The sequence below is a fragment of the Heterodontus francisci genome, chromosome 6 (genome assembly GCF_036365525.1).
Source record: "Heterodontus francisci isolate sHetFra1 chromosome 6, sHetFra1.hap1, whole genome shotgun sequence".
NCBI classification, from domain to species: Eukaryota; Metazoa; Chordata; class Chondrichthyes; order Heterodontiformes; family Heterodontidae; genus Heterodontus; species Heterodontus francisci.
This window is the reverse complement of record NC_090376.1, coordinates 49,446,689-49,463,437: the sequence shown is the minus strand read 5'-3', so window position 1 is coordinate 49,463,437 and position 16,749 is coordinate 49,446,689. Positions and strand designations below refer to the sequence as shown.

Here is a 16,749-nt window from a genome sequence, read left to right as displayed (position 1 = left end):
ATCAGTTCGGCCATGAGCTTTTTGAATGGCAGAGCAGGCTCGAGGGGCCGGGTGGCCTACTCCTGCTCCTAATTCATATGTTCGTATGTACTGAGTACTTCCTGGCATTTTTCCCTGACAGGGCTTTAGCCCCTTCAATTGCCACTGTCTTCTCACCTTGTCTTCACTGGCGAGTTCCAGAAAGCCCAGGAAACATGTGGAACCAAAATTAAACAGCAAAAACGAATCAATATCCCTCTAATTGAACAATTGACACCTTGAAATTGACAACCCGCCTCTTCCAAGGGAGTTGCATGCATGCTGCAGTGAAATGCAGAAGTCAGTGGGTTGAAGCCGGCTTTCCGATGCACTCACATTTCACCCTCCAGCCACACCAAACCCATGCACTAATCCATGTTAACAATCCTCCCAAAGTGGCTGTCATGTACTTCAGGTAGATGTAACAGATTGCATGGAACTATTCAAAGAAAAGGATGCCCTGGCCAAATTTATCCCTGAACTCACACCATCAAAACTGATTAACTGGCCATTTATCTCAATGTTTTATTTTATTCATTTGTGGGATGTGAGTGTTGCTGGCTAGGCCAGCATTTATTGCCCATCCCTAATTGCCCTTGAGAAGGTGGTGGTGAGCTGCCTTCTTGAACCGCTGCAGTCCTTCGGGTGTAGGTACACCAACATTGCTGTTAGGAAGGGAGTTCCAGGAATTTGACCCAGCAACAGTGAAGGAACAGTGATATAGTTCAAAGTCAGGATGGTGTGTGGCTTGGAGGGGAACTTGCAGGTGGTGGTGTTCCATGAATCTACTGCCCTTGTCCTTCTAGGTGGTAAAGGTCACGGGTTTGGAAGGTGCTGTCGAAGGAGCCTTGGTGAGTTTCTGCAGTGCATCATGTATACCGTACACACTGCTGCCACTGTGCATCGGTGGTGGAGGGAGTGAATGTTGAAGGTGGTGGATGGGGTGCCAATCAAGCAGGCTGCTTTGTCCTAGATGGTGTTGAGCTTCTTGAGTGTTGTTGGAGCTGCACCCATCCAGGCAAGTGGAGAGTATTCCATCACACTCCTGACTTGTGCCTTGTAGCTGGTGGACAGGCATTGGGGAGACAGGGGTGGGTTACTCGCCACAGAATTCCCAGCCTCCAACCTGCTGTTGTAGCCACAGCATTTATGTGGCTGATCCAGTTCAGTTTATGGTCAATGGTAACCCCCAGGGGGATTCAGTGATCGTAATGCCATTGAACATCCAGGGGAGATGGTTAGATTCTCTCTTGTTTGAGATGGTCATTGCCTGGTACTTGTGTGGCATGAATGTTACTTGCCACTTATCAGCCCAAGCCTGGATGTTGTCCAAGTGCTGCTGCACATGGACACGGGCTGCTTCAGTATCTGTTGTGCAATCAGCAAACATCCCCACTTCTGACCTTATGATGGAGGGAAGGCCTAGGACACTACCCTGATGAACTCCTGCAGTGATGTCCTGGGACTGAGATGATTGACTTCCAACAACTACAACCATTTTCCTTTGTGCTAGGTATGACTCCAACCAGCGGAGTGTTTTCCCCCTGATTCCCATTTACTCCAGTTTTGCTAGGGATCCTTGATGCCATACTCAGTCAAATACTGCCTTGATGTCAAGGGCAGTCATTCTCACCTCACAGTTATTTGTGGGATCTTGTTGAGCAAAAATTAACTGTAGTGTTTGCCTCTATAACCATGAAAGTTGCTATACAAGAATATTTTCCTCCTTCTTTCTTAACCATTCTCCTTGGGAGTGGTAAATGGGATTTCTTTCGTGTCAGGAGGGTCCAAGATGAAAATTGCAACTTTCTGTGGCAGAGTCAGGAACCTAGTGCCTGAAGCAGGTAAGTTCAGTTTTCCATGGCATTGCTGATATCAAAGAACACTATTTGCATCATTGAAAGGCCAACCAGCTGAAACAGTAAAACAGTCAGCTTCTCTAGGGTCTGACCCTTTAAAAGTGGTGGCAGCTGGAGCATTAGCATTAACGGATGTTAAATCTACCAACCCCATTTTCAGACCCCAACATGAGGGACACTGAAAGGGCACAAATCCATAGCTTGTCATTTTGAAGTTCATAGGTGCAGTACCTGCTCTTACCTGGTAAATTCTTTGGAGTTTAAAACAAAATTTATTTTGTGCTAAGGTTTACAGTTATTGAAAGAAAACTGTCCTCATGGAACTAAATATTGGATGTTAATGTTGTGTATTAAAGGACCATTATCACCTGGTGTTATCTTGCATTTGATTGGTCTGGTAATCAAAGGATGTCCAACAGAACAATCAGTGACTTGATGATGCCAACATTGTTACATTTCGATGAAGGTTCATTAAAAGCAAAAATAAAAACTGAAGCTTGAATTTGTTTGCACAGCAGCAGCTGCTGTATCTTTCCCTAGTGCCCAGTGTATCTGTGTTCAAATTGAATATTTGTGGCATCAGTTCCTGCATGAAAATTTCCATAGTGGCAATGAGGTTCCTTTAGTATTATTGATTACATGCTTGAAATTGCTCCTATGCATTCACTACCTATTTATTTTATGTTCTAAATAAATAATATTTATTTTGGGAGGAGGTGGACTTACTATCTTTTTTTGGCCTATAGTGAGGCTGATCAAAGATTCTGACAGTCAATGCACTTCATAAGGTGATCTATGATGAGGTTCAGTGTGAAAGATTAATGACTATCAATAATGCCTATTGGTTTCACAGCACAATTTCCTTTTTTTTTAACCAATTATCTTTCCTGAAGGCAGTGTCTTGTGCTGTAGTATGTTTTCAGAGTAATGGTACTTCATCCATGTAACCATTCTTCATGTGTGCTTAGACAGTGACTCTTGAGAGGCTGTGTTGTAATTTTCCCTACACTGAGGCAAATTGTACACATCCCTCCCCCTCTCCCCCACCTCCCACACAAAAAAAAATCCTTCTGCACCATCTGAAGATCAGACCTGAAGCCTTTCTGATCTGTTCTGCTCTGTTATTATCTGCTCAAGCTGCACGATAAACTGTACCTGTCCAACAGAAACTGGGTGGGTGGGCAGTTAAAAATGAGCAGGCTACCAAACTGTAACCTGCAGTGTTCTGCGGATGGACAAGGAGTCCTCCGAAAGCAGACGGAGGCCTCATGAATTTATGCAAACCAGGATCCTATTACAGCAGTAGGAGCTTGATTTGTATTTTAATTGGAGCCTGAGTGGGAAAATTGCTGTGGCTTTACTACCAGACTGAAACAGTTCTGCAACTGCTCTGCAGATAGAGGTGACCCTCTAAGGGAAGTGTAACATTTTCTTCTCTGGCAGCATGAGGTGCAGGAGTGCTCCACATGGCCCCATAAAGAAAATCACAGTCTCCCCTGCCCCGACTCTACTTGTCCATTCTATGAGACCCTCCGCAAACCGCAAACCCCTCCCTGTCAGTTAAACCTGTGAACTGGTGGTTGGCTAAGGGATGCTTGATCTTTCCCTGCTGGCAGCCGTTCTACATCCTCTTCACGCCCATTCCAGGTGGAAAATGGACTGACAGTATGCAAATGAGGCTTGCATTTTAAAGTATTATGGCCAGGATTTTACGGGACCCGGTGGGAAAACTAAAGGCGGATCCAGAGTGGGTGGCAAAGATCCTTCCACTCCGACTCCCTTTCACATAGCAATCTTGTGCCAGCTGGCCAAATTAACGACTGACAGGCAGGGTGGCCGATCACTCAGTGGCCGGAGGCAGGCATTGAGGCAGAGGCCGCATTGTCACCTGACACAGAGGAAGTACTGGTGCCATGTTTAAAGGGCCATCAGCACTCAAGCCCTGATGCAAACGTCCTTTGCTGCAGCACTCATCCCTGCAACCATCCTCTGAACAGTTAGGCTTGCAAGCATCATTTGAATGTTGAACCCTCCATCATCCTTCAAACATTGAATCCTCCAAGAAATCCACAGTTCCCTCCCTCTCTGGTTCTTCTCACTGGAGGACCCTCCTCCTGAATGAACAATGCCCATCGACTTGGACACTGCCTGTCTAATTATGCCACCTTGCCAATAGCTGCTGCAATGTGGTTCACTCCACCACCCCCCCCCCCTCTCAGGACCCTCTCAAGTGATCCTCCTGCTAGGCCCACAATGGCAACAAGGAGGGCTCGAGCCCAGATTGATGACTTCCCAACTCCTTCCTACCTACGAATGAAAAATGCCTCACTTCATGGCTGCCAAATGCAGCAATGACGACAGCTGTCGCCCTGTTGACACCCTTTAAAACCTGCTGAGCTTCTGATCCCCGTTTCCCCTGTGCGCTTATTGTTAAATCTGGAGGTACCTGTAAAATTGTGATATATTGCCTTGTTAACCATCTTAAATGGCTGTCAATTACTCATTTTGAAAATGCAAGCAGCATCCCCACGTGGTTTACTGATCACCGCTCGGAAGATTCAGGCTCGGCATGATGATGTTGGTGCGGGGGGCCAAGCTGATGCCATCCCACGCAACTTACAGCACCACCACCACCCCCCGCCCCTCCCCTCCCCACCCTGCCTCCATTGCTGTCTGTTTCTGCAGTGTAAAATTCCGGCCCACGAGCCTGAAACTTGCCCCTTTCCCTGCCTGCCTGAAACATACTTACTGTTAAAATCAGCCCCATGAGCAGAATATTATAGCTGTTAATATTACAACCATTTACACATATTGACTTAAAACATAGAATTTGGAAAGCTGCAGTATCATTTCAACATGAGCATTTCACAAATTCAAAATAACTGAATCTCTCCTTATACTTAACTTGATTTAGTCACAGAAACTGTCAGTGCTTGGATCGATGTAATAGAGCCCAATTAGCTTAAAATGGAATAGTGTATGATTTTATAAATTAGATCAGTGCAGCATCTACTTTTATTGTCAAAAGTTGATCTCCAGTAGTGATGCTCACAGACAAAAATAAAACTTCTCTTTCATGTACTGCAACTAATTCTGTCCATCTTCTACTCTCTAATTGTCTTACCTTGCTTTCTCTGACTCGTTTATTTATGTCTCTTTTTGTGGTTTTCAGAGACCTTCTTCAATGTAATCTTTGTCTTAAACTCATCTTCTCATTCTTTCTGCAAGTTTTGTCTTCTCTCTGTCTCTCCTTTGTCTCTTTCCCACTCCCCTTGTATGCCTCTCATCTGGCTGAACCTCCTTGGGGCTTCCTCCTATGATGTTTGAATCCCTGTTTTTGTGGCTGAGGAAGAACATGAGTTATCCCTCCGTCCAGCTCCTTATCTTCAATGACTACCCCCACTTGGTCTACTGGGAAACATTAAAGGCCTGCTCGGGTCTGCAAATAAAACCCGACCCGAGCCCGACAGAACCACATCCAACCCGAGCCCAACCTGGCCCGAGTCTTTAATGTTTTCCAGCGGTTGGGTCGGGTCAGGTCGAGCGCCGGAATATAATCAACTTTATTGAAGAGATTGTGCTCTACCTTGGACAGAATCGCTCACTGCAGACTAGTGCGGAGTGTTTCCTGCCTTAACGTCCTGGCTGTCACTGTGTCCGATCCAGCCCGACCCGACCTGAGCCCGAATGCCGGACCCGGAAAAGTGACCCGACCCGAACCCGACAAGTGTCGTCGGGTCCCATTGGGTTTGAGTCAGGTAGCCATGCTCTAAGAAACATACCAATATTGAACTTGAGGATAGGACCAGAACTAGGCTATCTGTATTCTATAAAGAAGACATACTCGTGATGGTACTTAACAGGTGGAGCATGCTGTGAAGCATTGGCTTCTTGAGTTTCCTCAAAGCTATGGCTGGTCGATGCTGAAAATGGTCTGGTAAAAAATGACCTCCCAATGTTTCGCTGTTGCTGGAATGCAAACTTTTGTTGTGAGAGTAGACCAGGGTCAATTAGTGGCGGTAAGGTGATTTAATTTTGGAGTGTTCCTTTTTGAGATCAGAAAGTTTGCAGACATTTCCATCAAGAGATTAATGGCTGGGCTATAGTGTATGACATGGTGCATTATATCATGAATGAACCAGTGGTGCTGGGTTGAATGACTTCACGCTTCGGTTTGCATAAATGTGAAGGGAAAGTGACAGGCATGTTTAATTCTTCTAAGGTCTGCAGTGTAATGCAGCAGCAGTTTCAGAAATTTGACAGCAGTGCAATCATTTATGTTACAAATAGCCTTCGAAATGCTTTGAAAGGATGGCATTATATTGAGAGTAAGAAATAATTGGGAATAGATAGATTTCAAGTTCTGGCCCCCTCCTCTAAATTTAATGCTGGTATCTTCTCTGTGCCACAGGATTAGAATCAGCCATTTGTTGGATATATAGAGAAGATTTTCCTGGGTTGGTGCCTAATTGCATTTGATTGCTTGGGTGTAGTGGATACCGGAAAGTCAGTGATTTAGAATACACACTTGGAAAGAAACCCACTCAATTTCAACCTCCTAATTCCTCAAGCTAATACAATCAGCATCTTCCAAAACATATCACACTTTTTAGCTTTTTATGTTTGTTATATATTAGAGTGGTTTAGTGTTGATCTATAAGGATTTAAAAAGTCTTTCAGTAATCTACTTAGGAGAGTACCACTGTTATATTTAATGCTGAAATCTGACCAGCCTCAACCTGAGTTGGCATAACCCTTACAGCATGAAAAACTGTACATTCATTATTAAAGATTCTTTTCTGATAAAAGATTTTTAAATCGTATCAATATACAAAGTGTCAATAATAATAGTTTTTAATTGAACACAGGCTATCATTTCCAGCATGTCAGAATGTGACATTAATATCTAATGAGGACCTGAGAGAGTAAAATTGGATTGTCTGAAAATAGTTATTTTAAATAGCTTATGTTTTGTATTGAACTAGCTACAGCTTTGAGCAAAGTTGCTCAGCTCCACCTCAGTTCAAGATGTTTCTGTCCTCCCATCCAAGTTCTCTGTGATGCATGTTAAAATCAGCGGTAAGACACTAGAGGACTGTGGTCTGCTCCTTACGAATGACCATTTGTCAAAGTTTTGCTCAAGTTCAAAAACATAAAAACTGGACATTTCCAGCTTTGACAACAAAAGACCACAAACAGCATTTACTTAACATTGGAATGTGATCTGCAAAATTGTTCCAGTGTTTATATTGATATAAAATCTGGCAGAGTGAATGGTAAAAGCGTTTCCATGAAATAATTCCTGACATCTCCCCTTATCGGTTTTTTGCTAGTATTAGAATACAGAGTCCAAAATATAATCTAATTGCATTGTTCTATTGTATTTTCCTTCATGATAGCAAAGGTAACAATATTAACAAATTTCTGCCTTCTGTCCTGTCTCTCTGCCAACCCAGGTTTAATTTTTGAAATTGAAATCAGAAATTTCTACAAATTATAATATATTCGCCTATTATGGCCAAAATATAATAAATGACACCTTTTCAATTTGAATGCTTCTCATAAAAAGTGAAGGGAATATTTCAGTCAGTCCCATGGCAAAAACTATGGAAAAACGTATGACTTTAATGCATTTTTGAGCAATGCATTTTACCTGTGAGCACCTATGAACTACCATGATGTGTAAAACACCAAGACTAGATATTTTGATTATTGCCATTGTCAGTGCTATAATTACTCTTTAGCTGTTCCTTACCAAAAAAAGCAAATTATAATTTTTGTTTACATTAAAATTGTTTTTGACTAAATGCAGCATAGAATGTCAAATCAATAAATCTTTAAATTGTGAGAATCATTTAAAGGTGCAAAACGTAACATAAAAGATGTAACTAGAATTTTTAGGAACAGTAGAAGGCCATTAGCTGTGACAAGCCTATCTCTTTTTGATGGACCTCGACACTACCTACTCACTTCCTTTCCATATCTGTCAATCTGTCCTCTCCAGGAACACATCTAATTACCTCTTGAACCAATTTACGCTGTCTGCTTCAATGGCTGACCTGCTAACTCATTATTGTGCTAATTACTGTTTTGCAAATCAATATTGAAATGGCATAAATAAAAATAGTTCAAAGGAAAACTATTGCAATTGGCCCATGCTAATCATATACTTTTTTTGCCTTTGTAACAGTTATAAAGATCACCACACAGTAGCAGAAATAGTTGAGCAAGAATAGTCACAAATAACATATTTGTTTCAACTGTTTTAAATTATCAATTGCACTATATCGTTAATGTGTGAGACTCAGAGACTTGATACGATTAAGAGATTAATTTCAAACCTTTTATATCATTTAATACATTTATACAGTGAATCTCATTTGTAGGAAATGTTCATGAATGCAGATCTCTGCAAAATATTACTCTGTCGCGATTCCTTTACACTAATGTATAGTCACCTTCTTATTTATGAGTTTGGTTATAACTGACATTTTTATCTGATCTGATTTACTGCAAATAATCGTGCTGTGCTACTCTGATATGATTTGTACAGTCTCACTGAATAAATAACGTGTGAAACTACATGACTTAGACCTCCCAAAAATAAAACCTTTATGATTGTGAAAAGATGAAATTATTTTGGAAAGAGGATCCAGGGAAAAAAGGGTATGTGTCGGGATTTTATCCAGGTGACGAAGTTCTTGACCACCGGCAAAAGCAATGCCGAGAACCTGGCGTCACCTATGCTGGGGAAGGCCCGCCGGATCAAGTGCCAATTAGGCACTTCAGTGGATGTTGGCGGGCTTTCCATGGGATCAAGGACCCCGGTGGCGGAGGTCCCGCCTGCTGAGAGCAGCCAGCCAATCAGAGATCAGCAGCTCTTTAACTGAGCAGTGCCACCACAGAGGCGGTGGCTGCTGTCAATGCAGCACACACCTAAGGTCATGCACCCAGGCCACAGGTAATTCTGGAGGGGATTCGCGGAGTTGGGGTCACAGGGTAGGGGACTGTTGGGACTTGGCAGCAAAAGCAGGGAGGTGGCTCTCAGCCAGTCCCCCTTTACTGAAGCCGAGTCCCTCATAAAGGCACTGTGCCTTTAAATGAGGAGAGCACCCCCCCCCCCCCCCCCGCCTCCACCACCCCCCAACCCTTCGGAGCCAGCAAGCAACCCACACAGGTTTGTTTGGCATGCTTCCTGTGTGGCAACAGGCCCGCCCCCCGCCGGGCTAATTCCGGTGGCGGCGGGGTATTGACTCCTTTAAATCAGCATTAATTATCCACTTAAGGGCCTCAATTGGTGGCAGGGTGGGAAGGCTGTTCACAGGCCTTCCCATCCTGCACTTAATTTGGGTGGAGATGGGAAGATGGCAGGTTCCCTCCCTGCCACCATCCTGCCTGATTATATGCTGTTCCTGCCTCCAAACCCGATGCGAGGGAGAGCATAAAATTTCCTCCATGGAGATTCCGAAGGACATGGGAGTGTTTTTCTCAGGTGCATTTAAAATCAATATGAAACCTTAAGCTTATATTTTTGGAAGAACAGAAAAGCATGATACTTAACTGAACTAAAAGCAGCAATTCTTTCATTGCACTGGCTATTTTGGAAAGCCATCACTTTAGATAGAATCCCTTCCAGATTGCTGTCTCAGATTTCAACCATCAAGAAAGAGCTTGAGTACATAATGTTAAGAAACATCATTTGTAAAAGAGACTCCAGCTTATGATCAGCCTATCAATGAGTCTAACATTTATGGGGTAGAGTTTCCGCTTTGGGCGCTATCGACAACCTGGGCACAAATTGCGCTCGAAATTGCCTGAGTTTTCTGAATTGAATTTTTTGCTTAGGTTTTCATTCAAGCTCATTTGCATATCAGCTGACATAAAGGGCTGAATTTTATGAGGCCTGCGGCATCGGGGGTTGTGGTGGGGGAGCCCAGAAAATTCTTCCGGTAGAGGCTCACCACGACCTCCAACGTCGAGAAGGCCCCGCTGCATTTTACCTCCGGCAGCAAGGCCTTGGTACAGCACCCCCACCACCGCCGAGCAGCAGGACCTTCATTCAAATATTAAAATAAATGAGTAAACTTGCAAATCAACTTACTTTGGTCTGGCAGCCATTCTATGCTGATATTGTGGCTGCCGGCCGGCAGTTCTATACCTTCAGAACTCCAAGGGGGGAGAAATGAAAATTTCAGGGCAGTGGGGAGTGGTGAAAACCACTTGGATTGGTTGTGGGGGTGGTGGGAAGAGGTTTAGGGTCAAAGGGAATAAAGATTGGGGGGAAAGGTCGTGAGTGAAAACTCATTTTTTGGGGGAGATAGGACAAAAAAATCAACTGATTATTCATTGCGGGGGTGGGGGGGGGGGGGTTGGTGGTGGGTGATGGGAGAGGGGATTGGAAATGTTAATAAAATTTTATTTCACATTTTTCACAACATTGTGTTTCATCTTTATGTTGTTTTCTGGTTCCCAGATGTTGGAAAGAATCACACTTTAAACTTGGAAAAGGCTGGAGTCAGTCTTGTTTATTTCGGCATCATGCTCTGTGCTGTAGAACCTGCTTCAACTGGTTCTTGCATTACATATAACCTTGTGCAGCCTTGAATGTGGAACCTACTGGAACACTTACTCATAATAACTAGTTCCTAGCTAACTAGTTCCTAGCTAATTAGTTCCTAACACTTTACAGATAGTATAACAATATATAACACCCTGTCTCTTAAATATTTAAATGGCACTGGAGGGCTTAATTCCCTTTAAAACAACACCAGTGCCATATTGCGGGGGCTCAGCGATGACACATCCACGCCTGAAGGCTGCCAACTTCAAAGTGCACCACTGCAATGAGCGGCGCTAATAAAATTCAGCCTAATATCATCTATGAACCAGTGCACTTGGGCAAGGTTTTAGAACATAATCATTTATCTTTTACAGTTTTCATTAAAAAGTATTTGTTGATGTATTAAGAGTAGTAACCTGATGCATTCCTCTTAATACAGCTGAAAATGTGTTGATCACAAAATTAAGTATTTTTAACCAAAGCATCCAGTGCACCACCTGTGAGTAACCTGATTTTAAATAACTGAAAAGGACTTTAAAACCTATACGGAACAATTTACTAGTTTCATTGGTGTACACTGGTCAGCTTTGTAAATTAAGTATTTTTAATATTTAAAAGCTTTCAAAAGGTGCCTATTAGTGCCCTTACACCCCCAAAAAAGCTTAATTTTAAGAGTGTCCTCAAAGGGCCCCAAACAGGTGCAATTAGCAGAAATTTCCATGGTGATTAATTGATCAATTTTATGGGCGGGGCTAGCTGCAGCACAATGTGTTTTTAAACCAGCACAAAAGATCACAGAAACTGGATTTGTACTGGTTGTAACTTGCACTTGAAATTCCTCAAACCTTTGCACTGGTTTGGTGGATTTTGGGCAAATTGTGCTGGAAAAAACAGTGAAACCTAGCAGAAACTCTACCCCTATATATTCAACATGTTGTAAGTGCAGTAGATCAATAGGGTACAGCAGAAGATATAGATAAGACAATTAAAGGAATGATCTAACCTAATCTAAGTCACTCAAACGAAGGATACAAATACTAACAATGGAAACAAGAGTCCAAGGAATTGTCTTATTTCCCCAACCCTCATGAGTGAGTTAAAAAAATCAATCTTCCAAGCCAAATGCTCCCTTGACCAAATCCAACAAGCTAGTGAACAAGCTTTCCAAATAAGATTAGAAATAAGGTCCTTTCATAGTTCATAAGGTATAAGACTCCAAAAAAAAAGCTGGCCTGAGCAATGTAATCCTCTTGGATTAGACCATATTCCAGAGTATCTAGGTTTAGTTAGACCTTGCGGGATGCATCTAGCATGAAGAGGAAGTCAGTGAAATATTCTACCATTAATTCAATTAGGATTTCCAGTGAAAGTTGTGGCATTGCAAATGTATAGGATGTGCAGTGCAGATCTTAAGTAGAGATACTCCAATACTCTCAAGGAAGTTGCTCAAAGGTCACTTTTATAAACAGAATCTCCTCCCGCTGCCACCCAGAATGGTCTATTCTAGGTGGGACTCCCTAGCATGTCTAAGATGGCCACAAAAAAGAAAAGAAACACACAGAAAGAGGCCAATTTATTCTCAGTATAAACCAAGAATAAAATAGACTTCATCAGTGGTACTGACTGAAAGATTTGGGCCATTAGAGACAGTGCCAAACTTGGAAATGCCTGTAAAAATCTCCCCTTTCAAAAAGCTTTTGGAATGAATCGTATGAAGACAGACATTTATTTTGCAGCTGAAAAGTACAAACAGGCCATTACCCTTTAAGCCATATAAAAATGTATTACTCAGGTATCGTGAATAGTGGGCAGTATAGGTGATGAATTGAACGTGAGGTTTGAAATTTTGCAGTGTCAAATTGAACTTAGGTGGGCATCTAGGAAGGATCTGGGTTTGGAGACATAAGAACATAAGAAATAGGAGGAGGAATAGACCATACTGCCCCTTGATCCTGCTCTGCCATTCAGTGAGATCATGGCTGATCTTCTGTATCCACTCCACTTTTCAGCCCTGTCCCCATATCCCTTGATTCCCTTAGGGACCAAAAATCTGTTGATCTCAGCCTTATATATACTCAATGACCGAGCATTCACAGCCCTCTGGGGTGGGAATTCGAAAGATTCACAACCCTTTGAGTGAAGAAATTTCTCCTCGTCTCCATCCTAAATGGTAGACCCCTTCTCCTGAGACTATGACCCCCCTAATCTTAGAGTCTCCAGCCAGGGGAAACATCCTCTCAGCATGTGCCTTGTCAAGGAATTTTATATGTTTCAATGAGATCATCTTTCATTCTTCTTAGCTTAAGAGAATATTCTACTCAATCTATGGCTAGTTTCTGATGTTAAATAGGATGGCATCCATCTTGCCATTATTGATCTCCAAGAGGTTTTGGCTCATCCACACCTTGATGTTGGACAGACAGCACATATGGGGAGTTGGCTAGTGAGAGATCAAGATGTTTCTTTATGTATACGGTTAATAATGTACTTATTATGTTATGCTATTGCTTCTGTCCTGTGCCGTCATGGACTGCAGAATGTTTGATGCTTTCATTACTGTTATGAAAAGGTGAGAAAGGTGTCGAGGGATCTCTCTCAACCTTCACCTGGTCTTACCATAGCAGGGTTTTATTTTAAATACACTGTGTTTTTAGCTTCCCCCTTGGTGAATCCTTGTTCACCGCTTTCCAATTATAAGGCAAAGAAACCAGTACAAACAAGCTTTCTTAGGTTTAAAGAAGAAAAGTTGAAATTTATTAAACTTAAACTTAAACTCTAATTCAGTTGACACCTATGGATACACGACGCACCCATGTAAGCATGCATACACGATATACACATGCAAATAGTGACAGAAAAGAGAAGAAATAGTGGAAAGGTTTGAGGCAATATTTGAAGAGTTGTTACGGTTCTTCGAGCTCACTGTAGAGTCCTTAATTGTAGGTAGATCTTGCTTTCTGCGCAGGCCCAGTATTCTTCTTAAACCTTATTTGCTGTAGGAGACTTTTCCCTCTTGGAGTTCATGTGTCTTCAGTAGATTCAGAGGCTTGTGAGAAAGAGATGGGAGCAGGCAGGTGAGAGATCTTCTCAGTCCAGGAGCAAACAGACTTTCTGCCCAAACTGTTTGTACAAATTCAAAAAATTCAGGTTGCCCAGCAGGTTAGTCATGTGACTAGATGGTTTGACCATGTCCGTTTGTGTATTCAGCCATATTAGCAGTCAAGCTGGAATGCGAGCTCCCACACCTTCAACGTCTGGTGATCAAAAGTCCATTGTAGGTTGACTGTCAGGGAATGGCTGCTTTGTCCTTCCAAACACTGTCTGTTAATATGCAAATGTCTTTTCCAGCCATGGCTGATCTGTTTAACAAGTCCTTTCTTCACTCCAGTAACAGTTTAAAATCAATGTTCATGACAAAATTAATGTGCCTCATTCTTGGCAGGTGGAGGCCTAGCATGACACTACATACAATGTGGAAAAATGCTCCAACTTATCCAGCAACTTGCCTCCTTTATCTTGACAGGCTTTGGGTGGCTGGCAGCCCCACCGGGAGAGTACGGCACTTCCACTGAAGGTGGGGGACTGCGAGGGCACCTCAAGATGGAGGTGCCCTCTAAAGACTTGCAATTGGTTCAATATACAATATATAATAGGGAACCCCTCCACAGGATGACCTGGGGCTGCAGGTGTGGCCCTTGCCACCCAGCGGATTCATGCTGGGCTGCTTTGCAGGTTGCGCCTCTGGACCACCCCCCACCCCCACCCCCCCCCCGACCTCCCAGTAGAAGGCCACCACCATTCTATCCATGGGATCCAGCCACATCGGAATTTTCTAGACATTGTGTGGAGTGCCCTCAATTGGCACTTTAATTGGCCAAATTGACTACCTGCCATTGGCAGAAGCACCCCCCACCCCCCCCACCCAGAAGCTGCCTCCCTAAAAGTATAGGCCAGCACACTGGCCGGCAGTACAGAATTGCTGGCAAGCCACCTCCAAACTCACCTCCAAATCGGGATGAGAATTCAGCCCAATGTGTCAGAAAATGCTAGTCTGGATTGATTAGAATCAGTTGCTTTTCTAGATTGGTTGGAGTTTCCCTGTAATCAACCTTCGAGAGCATGGAGTGACAATGGAGGTGAGCACAGCTGGAGTTTACTGAGGACAGCCCGTGGATCTTTGAGGCACAAAATCTGACAATTAAGTTGTTTAACAGGTTGGAATAATTCAGTTGCAAAAGTGAAGAGATTTAATCATGTTTGTCAAATTGAGTGCGCTGAGCACAGTAAACCATTATTCCCTTGTGGAGATTCAGAACTATAAAGAGACCTCGCTCAGAGCCCTGCCTTCATTTGATTAAGTTCTCAGGCATTGTATCTTGTTGTGAAAATAGCAGAGAGGAAACAAAATGTGCAGCTTTTGCAGATGGGAGGTCTGCTGGGATTCATCTGGCTTGTATGCAATTCTAGGGCTTGCAGAATTGCCCAGCTTCCTGACACTTGATTTGCTTCTGCATCAGGAAGCATTGAAACAGATGTTGCCTGCTGTTGGTGTTGATAAATAGACCATGTCAACAAAATTTTAATCTCCCAGCTCAGCTCAAAGCTTTTATTAATGGATTACCCTGGGAATTCTATGCCTGATGCATTATACATTATGGGTGTTCTTTTCTTCCTGATAGTCATCTACAATTGATTTCTCCTTTATTAAGAAGTTATTTTGCCAATCTCCTGAAACTGATGGATCTGTCTGTGTAATGACCTTTCCCATAGAACAGGACTATGGTGACATACATCATTTTGCATCTTGCGGATCTTATTTTAACCCTTTCAACCATTTTACAATACTTCAGCAGGGTTTGTTGGAAATGAATTTTTTTTGGTTATGGGACCTTACTAATTTCCCTACTCTCCCTTTCCCAGCAGATGGTACGGGAACAATACTTAACAACACAAGGCTGTAGCCTAGAGAGGCCAGAGAACCAATATGTCTACAAGATTGGGATCTATGGCTGGAGGAAGCGCTGCCTTTATTTATTTGTGCTGCTGCTTCTCATCATCCTGGTTGTGAATTTTGCCTTAACAGTCTGGATTCTCAAAGTGATGTGGTTTTCTACAGTAAGTGTTATTTATGTTCACTAGCTTTCAAATGATTTGTTTGAACACACTTATGGAAAATGCTTTGTTAAGTAGCTGTTCAGAGATTTTCATCTTTCCCTCTTCACCTTGTTTTTCTTGCGCCCTCCTCGTTCTTCACAGCTCTATCTGTGTCTCCATCTCCTTCTGTATTTCACTCTTTGCCTCTGTATTTTCTCATTCATTTTCATTTTGTGAGATTTGATTGTACTTGATGGCTTCTCATTTTTACAGCTGATTAGATTAATAAATTACCCGAGTGGAGTACAAGGATGACTGCAAATGTCAGCTGCTCAAATCACAAGCGTCATCCCTTTGAGTACTGGAATTTACTGCAGCTTCAAACACATCAATAGCATATTTATACACCACAGATAGCATATAAAGTATGATATGCATTACATAGGTGATAATAGATTCTAACAGCTAAATGTTAGGAAGGATTTTATTGACTGTTAGAGGTTATTATAACTATAAGCTAGCAAGTGGTGTAATGTAGAAATTTTCTGAAGCAGCATTCACAAGGTCTTCTGGATGGCTTATTTACATGGTACAATAAATAATAAATGAGTCAGCAGAATTGTTGTTCCAGCAGTACTGCATTTCACTGCCAAATCCTTGACCCAAACAATGATTGACAATTACAGGGGCTAGACTCGTTCTAAGAACCTAATGGGTTCTTCATTTTGAAATACTGAGGATGTAAACTGAGCAGGTGGGCAGTCAAAATACTGCACGTCACTTACTCGTCCTGGAGCTTCCAGGACCTGACCAGTTGCTATTTTCACTGCAGGAAGCAAGAATACCCGACCAAAGTTATTGGGGACATTTTTAGCATAAGCATGTCAGGTCCTGATGACTGTAATTGTTACGAGTAGGCATGCATGGTAAACAACAGGAAGTTTCCTACCAGGCTTAGCCTGTGAACAACTGGATCAGGGCAAAAGAGATCACAACAGGTAAGTTTTTATGAATTTCCTTGTGTGACCACAGAGAATTACAGCGCACTTCCAGGCCCCACAAGGAAATCTTAAGTCTCCCCTGCTTCAATCACACCCCACCCAAATACCAGGCTCCCATGCCATGGTGTAGCTGCTGTTCCTGTGGACTTACCTGCTCTTCGCGGTTTGTGCCCCTTCCTGATGACTTCCTGCCCCGAATGGGTGGTAATTCAACTCC

General features: G+C 42.7%; 1 protein-coding gene across 5 annotated transcripts in view; it reads left to right on the top strand.

Moving 5' to 3' along the window:
• sgcg (sarcoglycan, gamma) overlaps window positions 1-16,749 on the top strand; it is a 702,223-nt gene that overhangs the window by 271,869 nt on the left and 413,605 nt on the right. For 4 of the 5 annotated variants that reach the window (XM_068033637.1, XM_068033636.1, XM_068033638.1 and 1 more), the window contains one exon: window positions 15,358-15,552. In XM_068033637.1, the coding sequence (XP_067889738.1) occupies window positions 15,361-15,552 (192 nt within the window). In that variant the 5' untranslated portion in view covers window positions 15,358-15,360. The remainder of the gene's footprint in view (window positions 1-15,357; window positions 15,553-16,749) is intronic. The other variant, XM_068033635.1, reaches the window with a different exon arrangement.